We start from the raw sequence: 20,339 nt of genomic DNA, 5'->3' as shown, positions 1-20,339 counted from the left end.
CAAAGTTTTGAAAAACAAAAATGTCAGAGTACCAGAGTAAACTGTTAAGAGTTAAAAAGAGTGCTATGAAAAAAACCTAAAAAGATATATAATATATTGGTTCTATAACACAGGCATGACTCCAACTTTTAAAATGGGTGGCTAGGACTCAACTCCTCTTTCACTCCTAAGATACCATAGAAAAATGAGCTTATTTGATTTGTTAACATATTACAGGGCACTTCAGAGCCTCACAGGCCAGGAAAAGGACTCGAACAGTATTAGTTGGTTTAGAAAAGAAAAACAAACTTTTATTTTCCATGAAATGCTTGGACAGCAGAGTATTCTATACCATATTCTACCAGAAAATAGCAGATAAAACTGATTCAGATTGAGACCAACGCAATCACAGGGGAGGAAAGCTTACTTTAGTGTTCACATAACGTTAACATCCAAGCAGACTTGCCTGACTTTTGGCACCATCATCCGATGCTGCACCATTAGCGTGTGGCAGATGGATGCCATCAGAGTAAAGGCCTCCTCACTAGCTGAATCCCTCCAGACCAGGTTTAACAGGGTGTTGGTCTGCTGTTTTGTATCCAACTTTTTCAGGCATTCCTCTGTTATGTATGGTATTGACAGCCTACCATCCTCCTAAAACACATCAGATAAATTAGTCTAAGTTAATGATGTTCTATTAGAACTTAACACTATACTACAAACATATAGAAAATCTTATTTTTCTTCAAGTGAAAATACAAGATAGACATTATCTAAAAATTATCCACATCACAATGAACGTTATCAATATCTCCACTAACGTACCCATTAAAGCAATCTGAAACCCTCCAGAGACCCAGTCATCATCCAGATCAGGCACCAATTTTGCCCAGCATAACAACGCAGGAACTGTGGATATGCAGTTTTGCCTACTGATGTGACAATATTTTCAATACTTACTTTTTTTTTTTTTTTGTGAGGAAGATCAGCCCTGAGCTAACATCCATGCCAATCCTCCTCTTTTTGCTGAGGAAGACTGGCCCTGGGCTAACATCCATGCCCATCTTCCTCCACTTTATAAGGGACACTGCCACAGCATGGCTTGACAGGCAGTGCATTGGTGCGTGTGCGGGATCCAAACCCAGGCCACCAGCAGCGGAGCACATGCACTTAACTGCTACGCCATGGGGCCGGCCCCAGTACTTACATTTTAAGAAAAGTTCATTTCACATTTTTTAGATTGCATTGTACTGAGACAGCATACATGTGTGAAAATGTATTATCATCTGATAGAATTTCCATTTAAAATTATTTGAGAGATCACAGTTTAAGCAAAATAGAACATTAAAGAACTTATTTTTTAATCAAACGAAATACATAAATCTATAATTTTATACCTTAATTTCTCTAGAAGATCTGATTCACTGAATAAAACCTGAGCTAATACTCTATGCAGTTTACTTTTTTTGGGTATTAGCCAAAGGTATATACTTTTTTCATATATGTATGTATATATATATGAATATATATATATGACATTGGGTATTGCTGACTGTACTGTTTGGAAACTTGGATGGGTATAATTTATGTAATTTATAATAATTTACCAAATAAAACATTGTTTTAGAGATAAAAGTAATAAACTGTCTCCCAAACTTCAATCTTTAAATAAGATACACCTAATAAAAGACGTTAGAACAAGATTACTACATTAGTATTACTATTTTTGCAGTGTACATTTTTAAAATAAATTATACATAAACAATAACTGAACAAATTATACAGAAACCTAAGAGTTTATAGGGGGTGAAATTTGACCCTGGAAAAAATCTCATACAATCAAATTAGATTCTACAAAATTAAGTATCATAGGAAAGAAAAGGTAATATATAAGCAGACATCAAAAGATCTGACCCATGTTAGCTCAGGGCCGGTCTTCCTTAGCAAAAAGAGGAGGATTGGCATGGATGTTGGCTCAGGGCTGATCTTCCTTGCAAAAAAAAAAAAAAGAAAGAAAGAAAAAAAAGAAAAGAAAAAGATCCGACCCATGGGCCGGCCCGGTGGCGCAAGTGGTTAAGTGCGCACACTCTGCTGCGGCAGCCTGGAGTTCGCTGGTTCAGATCCCGGGCACGCACTGACGCACCGCTTGTCAAGCCATGCTGTGGCAGCGTTCCATATAAAGTGGAGGAAGATGGGCATGGATGTTAGCCCAGGGCCAGTCTTCCTCAGTAAAAAGAGGAGGATTGGCAGATGTTAGCTCAGGGCCGATCTTCCTCACCCCCAAAAAAAAAAAAAAAAATCTGACCCAGAAATAAACAATGGTTTTGACTCTGCAAGTACATGGCTTACAACCAGGTCATTGGTTCTGAACCCAAACGTGGACAGGAAAGAAGAGACAATACCCAAGGCAAGGGAAAAACGAAGAGAAGAGATGAAAAACAGAACGAAAGCACAGCATTATATAACTATAATAAATAAGACCCTGAAACCCTGATGTATTAAAGAAGAAAAATAAAGCAGAGCAAAATTTTCACAGATGTGATAAAAGAGTCAAACTGCACTTTTTAAATGTTAAGCGTAGCCACAGGCAAGCGAGCCTGAGTGTGCTTTTCTGTTTCACGTGTGTTCCTGTTCTGCTTTCACGTTTATGTGTCTTATCGAGGGAGGACTTCCCTTCCCGACATCTGGCCAGCAGACACAGCCCACAGCTTCATCTTCACATGGATACAAACGATATTGTGTATAAACACAATTTTAATTTCACAGATTCTCCAGAAGGTAATTAAGAATTAAAAACTGTCTTCTAGGGGGTTTGGTCTGTGGCATAGCGGTTAAGTGTGCGCGCTCCGCTGCTGGTGGCCCGGGTTCGGATCCCCAGTGCGCACTGATGCACCACTTCTCAGGCCATGCTGTGGTGGCGTCCCACATGAAGTACAGGAAGATCATCACGGATGTTAACTCAGGGCTGGTCTTCCTCAGCAAAAAGAGGAGGATTGACATGGATGTTAGCTCAGGGCTGATCTTCCTCATGAATAAAACAAAAAAAAACTGTCTTCTAAAAATGAAGTTTTATCTACATTCCATCTACAGGATCCCATTTCTTTTGCTGACCCTACAATAAAATACAAACTTTCTGGTGCACAGTTCTGAGTTTTCACAGATGCAGCAGTTCCAGCATCCACCAAAAAGTTCAGTTTTGCCCCCTTGTAAAGCCCAGGCAATGACCAATCTGCTTTTCCTTTTCTTATTGTCACGGCTTTTTCCACCTATGCTACTAAAGCTGTGTGTAGCCAGAGGCACCATACTATAGCCACCCTTTCGTTCCACCACACCCTGAAGATTCACTGCACCTGGGGACCTGACCCACTCGCAAGTGTCTTGCTCCTAGGATTAGACTTGGTATTAATCAATGTGAAATTTCCTAACCAAAAAATATTTAAAACCTTTTACCACCTCAAGGCATTTGAGTTGTGTAATAAGAGACAAAGAGGTCAGTGGCGAATATATCACCTAAGTGAGACACACAAATGATGTGTGTGTATATATAACGTAAAGCTTTGTATTTCTTGAAAATACACTGTAAACAATGCTGGGCCAAAATAGGAGAAGGGGGACTTAGAGATAACATGTAACAAAATTAATTTTAAAATAAATCATAACATTTATCATCTATAAAATTGGCAGAAATTAACAAAAGACATTACTTGGTGTTCACAAGGTAAGGTAAGAAGAAAAAGAAACTTAACCCTTTTTTCCCCTTTTAGGCGCTGGAAGGAAGGGGGACAGGGAGTGACTGCTAATGGAAATGGGGTTTCTTTGTGGGGTGATGAAAACGTCCTAAAATTGGACAGTGGTGATGGCTGCAGTTATGTTCATGTACTGAAAAAATCACTGAACTGTACATCACGTTAAAAGGGTGAATTTTATGGTAAAGTGTGTCTCAACAAAGCTGTTATAAAAAAAATTCTTAAAAAAAAAAAGAATAGTCCCTGGCAGAGTAAGTGCACTTCCTGAGAAGAAGGAACTTAATCTTTTTGTGTGTGTGAGGAAGATTAGCCCTGAGCTAATATCTGTTGCCAATCGTCTTTTTGCTGAGAAAGACTGGCCTTGGGCTAACATCCGTGCCCATCTTTCTCTACTTTATAGGTGGGATGCCTGCCAAAGCATGGCTTGACAAGCGGTGCATAGGCCCACGCCCGGGATCCGAACCCGAGAACCCCAGGCCGCTGAAACGGAGCACGCGAACTTAACCCCTACACCACCGGAACTGAACCTTTTAACCCAACAATTTCACTTCTAGGAAATACTTCCTAAGTAATAATTAAATTAACATACAGTATGACCCTATTTTGCATAAAAAAACAGACACAAAACTATGTATCGCCATATACTTCGATAGACGTACAGGAAAAGGTATGGAAGAATATACTTCTAATCACTAGAATGGCTATCTCCGGGAAAAGAGTATGATGGTGGTGGAGGCAAGAGGACTTTATCTGTACTGCTGGAATGCTTTATAACAAGAATGCTCTAATGTATTATTATATAATTAAAAATAAAGATGGACAAAGTTAAAAACGACTTCAAAATTAGATGAAGCAGTCTACAATGTAACCCATTCACTGACACCCAGGCCCAGGGGAGCTTACCGGAGTGCCCATCTGCTTGTCTGTCTCTTCGCTCTCATCTTCAGAGTCACTGGCTGAATCTTGACAGCTTGTATTGGCTGGTGAAACCGGTAACTGAGAAAGAAAAGTCTGGAGTACTCTTAAATACACTAGCAGTCCTTCCTCAGAGAGGGTCCCTTTGTAAAACAATTATAACATGTAATTAAAAGTGATCAAAAGACACTAGAAAACTCAGGTATCATTTTTCTTATACTCAGAGAGTCATTTCAGAACTTAACTATTAAAATTCTAAGAATTCATGCATAGACGTGTGTATTAAAATATATTAGAGAAAGACACTGTTACTGTTAGATACAGATCTTGTGAAATTACAATTCTAGCATAGGCACATGAGAAGTTTAGCATAAATGGGGAAAACATTCCTGCACTCACAGGAGTTCTCCCATTCAACTCTAAATTCTTTTTAATCTGTGCGGCCTTATAACATCTAAATCAGTTATAGTATCTTATAGTATCTAAATCAGACTTTTTTATTGTGCCTGGAAACTTTCTCCAGGGTCACTGCCCAGGACACAGTCCTTCAGCAAATACAGTCTTCTAAGAAACTCCCATCCCAGAGGCCAGCTTGACAACATGACACCTGCCACTGCATTACCTTCTCCTGACTTATCTGCTAATACTACCTATATGCGGGTTCAGGTAAAACATATCTTGTATTTCATACCCAAACAATTTTCGCCAACAGTTAAAACAAAGTAGAAAAGCCCTGGTGCTCCACCACTTGTCTTGGAACATCTACTCTCTCTTAACAACAGTGCATTCAGAAAGGGCTCATAAGGGAAAGCAGACTGTGCATCTCCCAATGCTGGAATGATGAAATGAAAAATCTGATCTGTAAAAGGTGCTGCCAGAAACTCCTCTGTGAAGGCTGTAAAAACCTGTTGCCTGAAAAAGAAAAATGGAAGCTTTTAATAAAATCAAAACATATTGTTCACAAAATCACTGATTAAAATTAACTTTCAAACTATCCTTCTCAATTAATACATTAAGCATTCAATACGAACTAGATCATCCTGAAATGAACTTAATTTTGTGTCTTCCCCATTAAGAAAACTCTGCTATGTTTTTGTATCTTTTGACAGCTACTAGAAAGCAGGAAAATAACAAGGTCATCAGAATTATAAATTTACATTAGGGCACAGGTCAGAAATAAAAAGTACATTTTTCTTTAAACTGAGTCACATTAATAAAGTAAAAATTTGATTTTCAAGTCTATATTTAAAATAGCATCCTATGTAAAAGTTACTGTTAGATACAGATCTTGTGAAATTACAAAATCAACAAACTGATTCCATTCTCACCTTGCACCTTCTGGACAGGAGTTGTAAGTAAAGTGCAATGGTTTTAGAACATTCTCTAGCAAAATTTTTGCTATAGGAACTCGAGATAAATCAGAATATTCAATACTTGATGGAAGCTTGCTGTTAATTAACAAATAGAGAGATCTGTAATACCCTAAAAGAAAGGAAAAACACATATTTAAAATTTGGTAACTTTTCTTATAATGAGGAAACCACATCAATTTTTAAATGTTTTTTATAAACCTCTATAGGTCCAAATTTACATTAAGTTTTCTTCAACTTATTAAGGAAAACTTTAAACAAATCCCTAAGCAGCCTGAAAAGGTACATAAACTCCACGTACCCACCAGCTAGCATCAACAATTATCAACCATAACCAATCACTGATACCTCCACTCAGCTGGAAGCAAATCCAAGATATAATTATTTCAGTGTATCATCAAAGATAAGGATTTTATTTTTCTTAAAAATGTCATTATCACAGCATTATCACAAATAATAATAAATTAATTATTTATTAAAATAAATTAATAGTAATTCCTTAATATTACAAATATCTAGTCAATGTTCAAATCTCCAGCTGTCTCATGTTATAAATTTGCTTGAATCAGGACCCAAGTAAGGCCCATATAGTTTGATTTTTCTTATTTGTCCCTTAAACATCCTCTAAGTCTTAGTTTACGATTTTAAAAAAATATCCTGTTGAACTCATGGACTTAAACATATTGATATATTTCTATCCACTGCACTTGTTAGCTTCACTGATACTCCAATTGTCCTGTCTTTGGCAGGACAATGGGATGAACATTAGACGGGCCCCGGAGACCCAGCGGTCACTGGGAGCATCTCTGCTTTCTGATGGGACAAGATGTCCCAGTCTCACCTTCTCATCTCCTGACCAGGATCTGGAATCAGCCTTTTCTCCAGCGACTCTTAAATTCCTTTTAGAGGAAATGTTACCTTTGGAGACCACAATATGGGCACCAAGGAATATAACTGTTTTAAAGGCAACTTCTATACAAACAGAAGAAACAACTTTCATGACCTTTCTAAGCCTTTGATGGGATTTCTAGGTGTGCAGTGAACATAAACCCTGGTATCCTCAACGATTCAAATCATATAATCTTTTAGAAATATTTGTCCCCTTTTTTTTTTTAATTTTTTTTTATTTATTTATTTTTCCCCTAAAGCCCCAGGCGATAGTTGTATGTCATAGTTGCACATTCTTCTAGTTGCTGTATGTGGGACGCGGCCTCAGCATGGCCGGAGAAGCAGTGCGTCTGTGCGCGCCCGGGATCCGAACCCGGGCAGCCTGCATCGGAGCACACGCACTTAACCGCTAAGCCACGGGGCCGGCCCTGTCCCCTTTTATATAAAGTAATAAGAACCAACTTCAGATGTAGTTTGTGAACATCTGGTTACTGTCAGACACATTTGGTAGCACACACTGAAAACACAATCATTTGCTTGGTTTACGTTTTGACAGCAGTCCTATCCAGCTTCACACTTGAGTTGTGATTACTACACAGTGACGACTCAATGCTCTATCATCAGACCTACTAGGTGACTACCCCAATTCCAACCTCATATATATTGATTACTAGTGAAACTCAACAAGGAAGCTGGAGAGCTCTTTTGCTATAAAAGTGAAAACATGTAAATACATCAAAAAAAAATTTTTAAAGCACATCAAGAAAATTTTTTAAAAAGTATCACATCATTAATATATTAACATCAATATATATGTATATTGAACAGATTAAGTGACAGCATGACTAGAGTATTAAGTAAAGCTCAGTTGCAATTGCTAAAAAGCTTCATGTTGTTATAGCACATAATATAAAAAAGCAATACAAACTATAATTAATAAATACAATGCTAAACTTTATAGACTAATTATCTCAGGAAGTAATTTATCAAAACAGCTGAAAAATGGCAATACCACAGACGAAGCTAGAAGCAGCAGTTTCAGTGTAAGATTTTGAAGCATTTCCTATTTCTAGACACATTTCAAAATAATGCATATTTCTTAGTTATCTCCTTTACACTTTTAGAAAACAAGAAAAGTAAACATTCTCATGGAGTGCTTAGCCTTAAAACAATATACATAATAGTGCATCAAATTAATACAATGGGCCATTTCTAATTACCATTAATTTGTCTTCTAAAAGATCAAATTCCACAAATTTCAATTTACTTTTAATTAACTCAGTAGTTTCCCTAATTGTCAACAAACTAAGGTTCCTTTTAAATCTAAGCCAAACAGTAACGTTGGGATGTATAAGAATTCAATTTTTACAGTTTTAATCTTGAGGATTAAAATGGCTAGATTTAACCTAGATTAGTCTGACACTTCATGAAAACAAAAGCAAAATTATTTGTGTTTTTACCAGTAACTATACTTTCCAGAACCACCTATAGCTCCTTTTATCACCAATAACACATACATTCTTGAATGCTGACTAATCCTTCCGGGATCCAGGAGCCCTAAGTGTCTGACTTTCTACCTGTGAGAACACTGGGAATCAGATCTTTAAAATTTTTGTTTTATTTTATATTGCTTAATTCATCATAAAAGTTTTTAAAACCATGTGTACTTTATAGTCTTCCTCCAAAACAATGTCACTAATGTGTCCTCAGAGGAATTTTAGATCTAGGTTATTACATCTTACGTAATGCAGTCACTTGAAGGAGAGTGTCCATGCATAAAAGCTTTCACACTGAGTTAGTAAGAAAACTCAAATAAACTCAATATCTTACTCTCCTCTACTGAACTAACGTGACAAGTAAGATTTACATTTTAATAAGACAGGCTCTCCAGTCGACTTAGCTCATGTATTTGTGGTATTATCACTCCTATCAACTCAGCATGCTACTGCTTATGGAAGGCCTGGCTGCTTCACTTCGGACACAAATATTTGATTAAAGTACCTCTAATGATGTCTGAAAGCATACATTAATTTGCTTCACTTTCAAGCAATAGGAAAATTTAAGTAAAGAGATGAAACATGTTTTCCAAATTTTTAGGGTGAGTAGAGACGAGGACAAATGTTAGAGTGTGTGACTCCCAGTAAGTGCTCCCCTCAACTGCGCATGATGCTTCTGTTACAAAAATCATATTTTGAACTTTAGAGTGACTGCACAAGCTCTAAAAAGCACCCTAGCCTATGCTCACTTCACACAATAAGGCCAATTCAGAGTTCTGACCCCACCCACGACTTACCATGTTGAATCATGTAGTGCAAAATTTGTTCAATTACTGACACCACATAGCTAGCATCTTGTAAAACCGGCAAGTAAGTATTCTCAGATGAAAACACCTCAAGCATTCTCATTGGAAGTGCAACATTCAAACTGTCATCACTACAGTTTTGCAGTAACCTGTAAAAATGAAAAAAAGTATTCACATACTGGATGGCAAATGTCACCAAAAGTTTCCTCAAATTACTCATTCACTATGGTGTTTGAGCCACTCTGTTCTAACCCTAGAATATCTCTGAAAATAGGCACAACTCAAAGATAGACAAGAAAATAATCAAACATTCTGTCATTCACACTTTTTTTGTGAGTCCTTATTATGTGTCAAACAACATGTTGGCTCTGGGTTTATAGAAACAAAAAATAGGGCCGGCCCCGTGGCTTAGCGGTTAAGTGTGTGCGCTCTGCTGCTGGCGGCCCTGGTTCGGATCCCGGGCTCGCACCGACGCACTGCTTCTCTGGCCATGCTGAGGCCGTGTCCCACATGCAGCAACTAGAAGGATGTGCAACTATGACATACAACTATCTACTGGGGCTTTGGGGGGAAAATAAATAAATAAATAAATTTAGAAACAAAAAATAGACAATCACAGAGGGAGAAACAGACAAGAAAAAGGGAAGATCACAAATGCCGTGTGAGAGTGTTATAACCCACAGATTATACCAAGAGAAGCTGCACCTAATTCAACTCAGACAAGGATCTCCTTCAAGGACGCCTTCAAGACTTTCCATGCCTGCAATATCCCCAAAGTAAACAGTTAATATATTTCTCATCATAAGTCTTCTATCATTTTGACTAAAGATTCCCTTCTTACTATGAGAATTATAGGCAGAAGGGAAGGCTTAGCTGTCACAAAACTAGGTCTTATTTAAAAACAATGTCTTTTCTTAAAATCAACTTTATAAAGATATAATTTACATGCAATAATATGCACTCATTTAAAGTAGGCGATACAATGAGTTTTGACACATTACACCACAAGGAAGATACTGAACACATCCCTCATCCCCAGGATTTCCTCTTGGCCCTCTCTAGTCAATTACTCCCTCCAACTCCCCAACCCCCAACCAATTTTTTCTGTCACTAAAGATTAGTTTGTATAAGGAATTATACAGTATGTACTCATTAATGTCTAGATTCTTTTTTATTTTTTTTTAATTTTTTTAATTTAATTTTTTAAAATTTTTTGTTTATTGCAGTAATATTGGTTTATAACACTGTATAAATTTCAGGTGTACATCATTATACTTCTATTTCTGCATAGATTACATCATGTTCACCACCCAAATACTAATTACAACCCATCACCACCCACATGTGCTGAATTATCCCTTTCACCCTCCTCTCTCCCCTCTTCTCCTCTGGTAACCACCAATCCAAACTCTGTCTCTATGTGTTTGTTCGTTGTTGTTATTATCTACTACTTAATGAGGGAAATCATACGGTATTTGACCTTCTCCCTCTGACTTATTTCACTTTGCATAATACCCTCAATGTCCATCCATGTTGTCACAAACGGCTGGATTTCATCGTTTCTTACGGCTGAGTAGTATTCCATGGTGTATATATACCACATCTTCTTTATCCATTCGTCCCTTGATGAGCACTTAGGTTGCTTCCAAGTCTTGGCTATTGTGAATAATGCTGCAATGAACACAGGGGTGCATGTATCTTTACGCATTGGTGTTTTCAAGTTCTTTGGACAAATACCCAGCAGTGGAATAGCTGGATCATATGGTAGTTCTATCCTTAATTATTTGAGGAATCTCCATACTGTTTTCCATAGTGAGTGTACCAGTTTGAACTCCCACCAGCAGTGTATGAGAGCTCCCTTCTCTCCACATCCTCTCTAACACATGTTGTTTCCTGTCTTGTTAATTATAGCCATTCTGAAAGGGGTGAGGTGATATCTCATTGTAGTTTTGATTTGCATTTCCCTGATAGTTAATAATGTTGAACATCTTTCCATGTGTCTGTTGGCCATCTGTCTATCTTCTTCGGAGAAATGTCTGTTCAAGTCTTTTGCCCATTTTTTAACTGGGTTGTTAGTTTTTTTGTTGTTGAGATGCATGAGTTCTTTATATATTTTGGAGATTAACCCCTTATCAGATGTGTGGTTTGCAAATATCTTCTCCCAATTGGTAGGTTGTTTTTTTGTTTTGCTGATGGTTTCCTTTGCTGTGCAGAAGCTTTTCAGTTTGATGTAGTCCCATTTGTTTATTTTTTCTATTGTTTCTCTTGCCCGGTCAGACATGGTACTTGAAAATATGTTGCTAAGACCGATGTCGAAGAGGGTACTGCCTATGTTTTCTTCTAGAAGTTTCACAGTTTCAGGTCTTACATTCAAGTCTTTAATCCATTTTGACTTAATTTTTGTGTATGGTGTAAGGTAAGGGTCTACTTTCATTTTTTTGCATGTGGCTATCCAGTTTTCCCAACACCATTTGTTGAAGAGACTTTCTTTTCTGCATTGTATGTTCTTGACTCCTTTGTCAAAGATTAGCTGTCCATAGATGTTTGGGTTTATTTCTGGGCTTTCAATTCTATTCCATTGATCTGTTTGTCTGTTTTTGTGCCAGTACCATGCTGTTTTGGTTACTATAGCTTTGTAGTATATTTTGAAATCAGGGAGTGTGATACCTCCAGCTTTGTTCTTTTTTCTCAGGATTCCTGTAGCTAGTTGCGGTCTTTTGTTGTTCCATACAAATTTTAGGATTCTTTGTTCTATTTCTGTGAAAAGTGTTGTTGGAACTTTGATAGGGATTGCATTGAATCTATAGATTGCTTTAGGAAGTATGGACATCTTACCTATGTTAATTCTTCCAATCCAAGAGCACGGAATATCTTTCCATTTCTTTGTGTCTACTCAATTTCTTTCAGCAATGTTTTATAGTTTTCGGTGTACAGATCTTTCACCTCTTTGGTTAAGTTTATTCCCAGGTATTTTACTCTTTTTGTTGCAATTGTAAATGGGATGGTATTCTTAATTTCTCTTTCTGCTACTTCGTTGTTAATGTATAGAAATGCAACTGATTTTTGTATGTTGATTTTGTATCCTGCAACTTTACTGTATTCGTTTATTAGTTCTAAAAGTTTTTTGGTGGATTCTTTAGGGTTTTCTATATATAAAATCATGTCATCTGCAAATAGTGCGAGTTTCACTTCTTCCTTTCCAATTTGGATTCCTTTTATTTCTTTTTCTTGCCTGATTGGTCTGGCTAGGACTTCCAGTACTATGTTAAATAGGAATGGTGAGAGTGGGCATTCTTGTCTGGTTCCTGTTCTTAGAGGGATAGCTTTCAGTCTTTCACCATTGAGGATGATATTAGCTGTGGGTTTGTCATATATGGCCTTTATTATGTTGAGGTACTTTCCTTTTATACCCATTTTATTCAGAGTTTTTATCATAAATGGCTGCTGTATCTTGTCAAATGCTTTCTCTGCATCTATTGAGATGATCATGTGATTTTTATTCTTCATTTTATTAATGTGGTGTATCACGTTGACTGATTTGCGAATGTTGAACCATCCCTGCATACCTGGAATAAATCCCACTTGATCATGGTGTATAATCTTTTTAACGTCTTGTTGTATGCGATTTGCTAGTATTTTGTTGAGGATTTTTGCATCGATGTTCATCGGTGATATTGGACTGTAATTTTCTTTTTTTTTTTGTGTTGTCCTTGTCTGGTTTTGGTATCAGGGTAACGTCGGCTTCACAGAATGAGTTAGGGAGCCTCCCCGCCTCCTCAATTTTTTGGAAGAGTTTGAGAAGGATAGATATTAAGCCTTCTTTGAATGTTTGGTAGAATTCACCAGGGAAGCCATCTGGTCCTGGACTTTTATTTTTGAGGAGGTTTTTGATTACTGTTTCGATCTCCTTACTGGTGATTGGTCTATTCAAATTCTCCATTTCTTCTTGATCCAGTTTTGGAAGGTTGTATGATTCTAAGAATTTATCCATTTCTTCCAGATTGTCGAACTGGTTGGCATATAGCTTTTCATAGTAGTCTCTTATAATCTTTTGTATTTCTGAGGTGTCTGTTGTAATTTCTCCTCTTTCATTTCTGATTTTACTTATTTGTGCCTTCTCTCTTTTTTTCTTGGTGAGTCTAGCTAAAGGTTTGTCAATTTTGTTTATCTTTTCAAAGAACCAGCTCTTGGTTTTATTAATTTTTTCTATTGTTTTTTTGGTCTCTATTTCATTTATTTCTGCTCTGATTTTTATTATTTCCCTTCTTGTACTGATTTTGGGCTTTGTTTGTTCTTCTTTTTCCACTTCCTTTAGGTGCATTGTTAGATTGTTTGAGATTTTTCTTGCTTGTTGAGATAGGCCTGTATTGCTATAAACTTCCCTCTTAGAACCGCTTTTGCTGTATCCCATAAATTCTGGCATGTCGTATTTTCATTTTCATTTGTCTCCAGGTATTTTTTGATTTCTCCTTTGATTTCTTTGTTGACCCAATCGTTGTTCAGTAGCATTTTGTTAAATCTCCATGTATTTGTGGCTTTTCTGGTTTTCTTCCTATAGTTGATTTCTAGTTTCATACCGCTGTGGTCAGAAAAGATGCTTGGTATTATTTCAATCTTCTTAAATTTATGGAGACTTGTTTTGTGGCCTAATATGTGATCAATCCTGGAGAATGTTCCATGTGCATTTGAAAAGAACGTGTATTCTTCAGTTTTTGGATGGAATGCTCTGTATATATCTACTAGGTCCGTCTGTTCTAGTGTGTCATTTAAGGCCGATGATTCCTTATTGATCTTCTGGTTGGATGATCTATCCATTGGTGTAAGTGGAGTGTTAAAGTCCCCTACTATTATTGTGTTACTGTCTATTTCTCTTTTTATGTCTGTTAATAATTGCTTTATATATTTAGGTGCACCTACATTGGGTGCGTAGATATTTACAAGTGTTATATCCTCTTGTTGGACTGTTCCCTCGATCATTATGTAATGCCCTTCTTTGTCTCTTTTTACAGTTTTTGTTTTAAAGTCTATTTTGTCTGATATGAGTACTGCTACCCCAGCTTTCTTTTCATTGCCATTTGCGTGGAGTATCTTTTTCCATCCCTTCACTTTCAGTTTGTGAGTGTCTTTAGGTCTGAAGTGTGTCTCTTATATGCAGCATATATATGGGTCTTGTTGTTTTATCCAATCAGCCACCCTATGCCTTTTAATTGGAACATTTAGTCCATTGACGTTTAAAGTAGCTATTGATAAGTATGTACTTACTGCCATTTTTAAACTTTTTTTTTTTTCTCAGTGTTTTAGTGGTCCTTCCCTGTTCCTTTCTCCTTCTATACAGAATTGATGGTCTCTTTAGTTTTACCTCTGTCTGAAAGCTCTACTCTTTAACTCCCCTCCTCCCTCATTTTATGTTTTTGATATCATATCTAACCTCTTTTTTGTGCATTTGTATCCATTACCCTCTTATCATGGAAATAGATAATTTTTCCTATTTGTGGTCTTCTCTTTTCCCCTTAAATCAGTCCCTTCAACATTTCCTGTAGCACTGGTTTCTTGGTGACAAATTCCTTTAATTTTTGCTTGCCTCGGAAATTTTTGATCTCTCCTTCCATTTTGAATGATAACCTTGCTGGGTAGAGTATTCTTGGCTGTAAGTTTTTTCCTTTTAGCACTTTAAATATATCATGCCACTCTCTTCTAGCCTGTAAGGTTTCTGCTGAGAAGTCAGCCAATAGCCTTTTGGGGTTTCCTTTGTATGTAACTTGTCTTTCTCTTGCGGCTTTTACGATTCTCTCTTTATCTTTAATTCTGGACATTTTGATTATGATGTGTCTTGGTGTGGGCCTCTTTGGGTTTATCTTGTTTGGTGCTCTCTGTGCTTCCTGTACCTGGATATCTGTTTCCTTCCTTAGGTTAGGGAAGTTTTCATCTACTATTTCTTGAAATAGATTCTCTTCCCCTTTGTCTTGCTCTTCTCCTTCCGGGACACCTATAACACGGATGTTAGTGTGCTTGATATTGTCCCAGAGGTCCCTTAGACTGTCCTTACTCTTTTTAATTCTTTTCTCTTTTACCTGTTCAGCTTGGGTAATTTCTTCTAGTCTTTCGTCCAGCTCGCAGATCTGTTCTTCTGTATCCTCTACTCTGCATTTGAGTCCCTCTAGTGAATTTTTCATTTCCAGTACTGTATTCTTCATTTCTGATTGGTTCTTTTTTACATCTTCCATTTCTTTGTTGATATTCTCACCGAGTTCATCTATTCTTCTCCCCAGATCAGTGAGCAACCTTAACACTCTTTTTGAACTCTCTGTCGGGTAGGTTGCTCATTTCTGTTTCACTTAGTTCCTTTTCTGGGGTTTCATCCTGTTCCCTTACTTGGAATGTATTCCTTTGCCTCCTCATTTTGCCTCTTTCCCTGTGCTTGTGTCTACGTATTAGGTAGGTCAGCTACGTCTCCTGCTCTTGGATAGGTGACCTTATATAAGTGATACCTTAGCAGGCCTGCAGTGTGCTTCCCTCAGTTCTCAATGTTCCAGGGGTGACCCCTATGTGGGCTACATGTGTCCTTCTGTTGTGGCCTGTTTGTTCTCCCTGTAGGCGCCCAGGAGGCCGAGTTATGCTCCTGGCCAGCTGTTGCAATGCTCAGCTGCTTGTAGTTGTTGCGGGCCCTTCAGTCTCTTTATCGGGTGTGGGGAGCCCCAGCACAGTTGGCTGCAAGTTCTAATACCACATTTGTGTTGCAGTATTTCTTTTAAGTGAGTAGGCCCCCAGCGTGGCAGGTTGTTACACTCAGGGGCTTACAATTGCTATAAGCCTCCAGCCTTTAGGTTTCTTGCCAGCTCTCTGAGGATTGCAGCTGGGTGGGGCTGGCCTCAGGCAGGGGAGCACCCAATTGTTTCAGGCTTTGGAAGGTGCGGCAAACCCCCTATGTGGGTCTTTGAGAAGAACAAGTCTTCTGCAGCTGACAAGCCCTGCCACCCACAGGTCCACACACAGTCAACACAGTCCTACCCTGTGTGCGTGCCCCGACCTCCTGAAGTGGAACCAGTCTCTCCATGGTGGGAGCCCCACACACTTCACCACTGCCCCACACTCTCCACCCGCTCCTTGTGCATGCCCTGCCCCACTGAGGTGGGCTCAGTTGACAGGCTGCAGAGAATCCAGTCACCAATCTATGCAGGCCCACAAGTTGCCTGAGGGCTTGTTGTTGGATGGGGCCAGTCTCTAGGGTGGGCTGCCTGCCCTGGCTGAGCTGGATTAAATCAGTGCTCTAGTGGGTGGGGCAGACCTGGGCTAGCAGGCCCCAGGGAGAACTCCAATGGCGTCTGTGTCAGCACGCCCACACCAGGCCACAGCAATGGCCACCGCCAATGTCCCAGTCCCTGGAGAGGTCTCACCTCTCACTGCAATGCACTCAGATAATATCTAGATTCTTACACTAAGCATCTTTCAGAGACTCATCCAGTAAGTGTCAAAAACTTGGTCCTTTTTATTGCTAGCAGGATTCCACAGCATGGAAATACCACATTTTGTCTATCTATTCACATGTTGATGGACATTTGGGTCATTTCCAGTCTTTTGCTATTATAAATAAAGTTGTTATGAACATTCAAGGATAAGCCTTTGTGTGGACCTACGTTTCATTTCTCTTGGGTAAATTCCTAGGTGTGGAATCACTAGGTCACATGGTAGCTACATATTTAACTTTATGAAAAACTACAAAACTTGTAACAGCAGTATATGAGCGTGCCAGTTGCTCAATATCCTTAACACTTGGTATTAATACTTTTAAAAATTTTAGCCATTCTAATGGGTGTGTAATTGTACTTCACTGTGATTTGAGTTTGTATTTCCCTGATTATTTATGATGCTGAATATCTTTTCGTACTTACTGATCATTCATATGTCTCATTTTTAAAAGTGCTCAAATCTTTTACCCAATCTTTTAACTGGGTTGTTTCTTGAAAATATGAATAAACTATCCTTGTTCCCATCCAAGGCCAAATCCTATAGCCCTCCAACTACACTCAGAGGCATTGTGTCAGCAAGTCTTTCTCCTGAAATTTTCCCTCTCATACTGGATCATCAACAAGCATGCTATTAATTTTTAAGTTAATCTCTACATCCCACTGCCCTTAACAACTACTATTCCATGTCTCTGCTCCCTCTGCAGAACTCCTCATTATTTATAATTCCTCTTAAATCTGATTTAATCAGACCTTCCCCCACCACTGTGCTCATCAAAGTCACCAATGGTATTACTATCGGGAAAAATTGCAAAAGACTGTGGAATAGGCAAAAAAAAAAGATCACTGGGTGGTCTGTCCAGCTCACTCATTGGGTTACCTCCTCTACCTTGTCTTCCACTAGGCTACTTTACAACTCTGGAGAGGTAGAAGACAACTTTCAGAAAACCAATAGGAACCTTTCCCATACAGAGCTATACAAATTATTCCTGTTCCTGGCAATGCAAAAGGTTTTTGTCAGATACAGAATATAAATTTCTGTAAGGTAAGTCCTCATTTGAATCACTTGTAACAACTTACTGGTTCCCTCATTAATTAATGGGTTAAATAAAATCACTGACACATTCTTATGGGAAAATAATATTGAACATTAATAACTCAATGATCAATTCTCTGATTTCATCTATGCTGGTGACCTCCCCCACTGCACCCATCTGCCCTCCTCCCCTGTGCTTTCTTTACTTGGATGCCAGGGCCTTGGACTCCTTTCTCTACAACCTCCTAATGTGGCGGTGCCCCAGGGATCAGTCTTTGGTTCTCTTCTCTTTCTACACAATTCACTTCATCTCATCCATGTTTATGTTCCCTAGTATTTAAAACCACCTCATCCTCCTAAATGCTCAAACCAAAACTGGTATCCACCCTTGACTCCTCATTATTTGAAACCCTACATGCAGCCTGTTGGTAAAGCCCGTGGACTCTACCAGAATCCAACCAATTCATGTCACTCCCACTGCCATCACCATGGCCCACCATCATTTATTGGCTGGGTTACTGCTGTCTTTAACTGATCCCTGTTTCTCCTACTACTCCCCTGCAGTCCATTTTCAACACACTAGTCTCAGTTCTATTAAAACATAAATTAGAGGTGTGGAGGTGGGAGGAGCTATTTCAGATTAAAAGATCTAGGAGACATCAAAGGTAATGTGTGGTCAATTAGATTCTGGGAGGGAGGGAGAGAGGGAGGGCGAAAAGGAGGGAGGGAGGAAGGAAGGAAGGAAAACAGCTATAAAATATATTTTGAAAACAAAATTTGAAAATGGGTATTAAAATGACCAACATGAGCCATTTCTGAGTGAAGGGGGACTATCACTAGGACTGTTAAACCAGACTGGTCACTCTAGTGTTAGTTAATATTATTCTCAACCATTTTTATAGGTGTAATAATGGAACTGTGATATGTAAGAGTGTCCTTTTGGGAGACGGATGCTGAAGTATTTAGTGAGTGGAATGTCACTGTTATTTGGAAATGATTCAGCAAACTGTTAACAGTGGTCAACAAGGTTAAAAACTGTTGATTGTAGATGGCAGGCAAATGAGCACTTACTGTATCATTTTTCTACTCTTTTCTGTTTGAAAATTTCGTAAACATTACAAGAGTTAGGGAAGAAAGAAAATTCAGGTCATGTCACTCTTTGCTCAAACTCTCCTTTGGCTTCCCTGCTGTCTCAGTATGAAAGCCAAAGTCCTACAGAAAATCCCTTCCCCGTCCGATAACCCGTCTGCTCTCTCACCCCGTCCCTGTCCCCGTCCCCTTGTGCACTCCCAGTACACCAGGCAGACTCTGATACCTGCACAGCCAGTTCCACTCCTCCCTCCTAGTCACCTTCTCAAGGACACCTTCCCTCTCTAACGTCTCTCAGGTCAACCCACTCTCCCCAAATTTCACATCCCCCTGTCTTCCCTTTTTCCTCCTTAACACTTAGCATTTATCTTTTCTGTATAAAGACATTTATATTTTACTTATTTATGTTTATTCTCAGTCTCCCAGATGAGCTATAAGCTCCAAGTGGGCAGGACCCTTCTCTGCCTTGTCACAGGCCTATCCCAGTGCTGAGAACTGGGTGGAGCACTTAGTAGGAACTGGTTGGCCAACCCCAACGTTGTCCCTAATGGATGCTCACTTAAGAAGAAATATAAGTAATGTTAATATTCATTAGCTTTTAAAAATTATCTTTATTTTCAAAATAAATTTACTTTAAGTAGATAAGTAGCTGTTTACAACCACTGTTAGTATTACATAAAAATGACACAGAAAATGTATACCTTAAGAGTTGTGCTAGATGCCAACTACGATCCCTGTACCATTAGGTCTTGTGAGCCCATAACACCTTGAAATGCAGTGTCCAAGGAAAGGAAAAGATAGCTTGAAGGATTGAGGTGACTAGCAGACCATTTTCTTTTGAGTAGAGGTTACCCATCAGTCCAACCATCCAGAGTACTGAAGCACTGGACCTGGGAGGACCTGTCTCATCCAACATTCCTCACTTTACAATTAAGGAAAAGCAGATCCAGTAACTCACATCAGGCCCCTAAGCCGGCAAGCCACAGACAGTACTAGAATCCAGATCTTCTGACCTCTACACTTCAATACTGCACTGATCCAAATTCCACTAATCCTCAAGTTATGTGGCATCAACTTCCATGTTACCTATTGATTCAAGTATTTTATACATAATGAGGTACATGATCTTCTTAATGTAAAACCCTACTTTTCTAGCTCTTAAAAACTTATCTTGGGGCCGGCCCCATGGCTTAGCGGTTAAGTGTGCGTGCTCTGCTACTGGCGGCCTGGGTTCGGATCCCGGGCGCGCACCAACGCACGGCTTCTCCAGCCATACTGAGGCCGCGTCCCACATACAGCAACTAGAAGCATGTGCAGCTATGACATACAACTATCTACTGGGGCTTTGGGGGAAAAAAAAGAGGAGGATTGGCAATAGATGTTAGCTCAGAGGCAGTCTGCCTCAGCAAAAAGAGGACGATTAGCATGGATGTTAGCTCGGGGCTGATCGTCCTCACAGAAAAAACAAACAAACAAAACAAACTTATCTCGAATTCCTACGACATGAAAAGATCTTTAAGAGCAGAAGCAAGCACACACTCTTTCTCTGAT

General features: G+C 38.7%; 1 protein-coding gene across 2 annotated transcripts in view; it reads right to left on the bottom strand.

Annotated features, from left to right (window-relative positions):
* The window catches only part of UBE3C (ubiquitin protein ligase E3C), a 138,956-nt gene that overhangs the window by 77,806 nt on the left and 40,811 nt on the right, over positions 1 to 20,339 (bottom strand). For both annotated transcript variants that reach the window (XM_058534166.1, XM_058534169.1), the window contains exons 6-10: positions 9,192 to 9,349; positions 5,969 to 6,122; positions 5,332 to 5,552; positions 4,629 to 4,783; positions 446 to 633 (exon numbers count right to left, since the gene is read on the bottom strand). In XM_058534166.1, the coding sequence (XP_058390149.1) occupies positions 446 to 633; positions 4,629 to 4,783; positions 5,332 to 5,552; positions 5,969 to 6,122; positions 9,192 to 9,349 (876 nt within the window). The remainder of the gene's footprint in view (positions 1 to 445; positions 634 to 4,628; positions 4,784 to 5,331; positions 5,553 to 5,968; positions 6,123 to 9,191; positions 9,350 to 20,339) is intronic.

Source organism: Diceros bicornis, chromosome 3, assembly GCF_020826845.1.
Source record: "Diceros bicornis minor isolate mBicDic1 chromosome 3, mDicBic1.mat.cur, whole genome shotgun sequence".
Taxonomy (NCBI): domain Eukaryota; kingdom Metazoa; phylum Chordata; class Mammalia; order Perissodactyla; family Rhinocerotidae; genus Diceros; species Diceros bicornis.
Note: the sequence above shows the minus strand (reverse complement) of the source record. Positions and strands in the feature narration are given on the sequence as shown.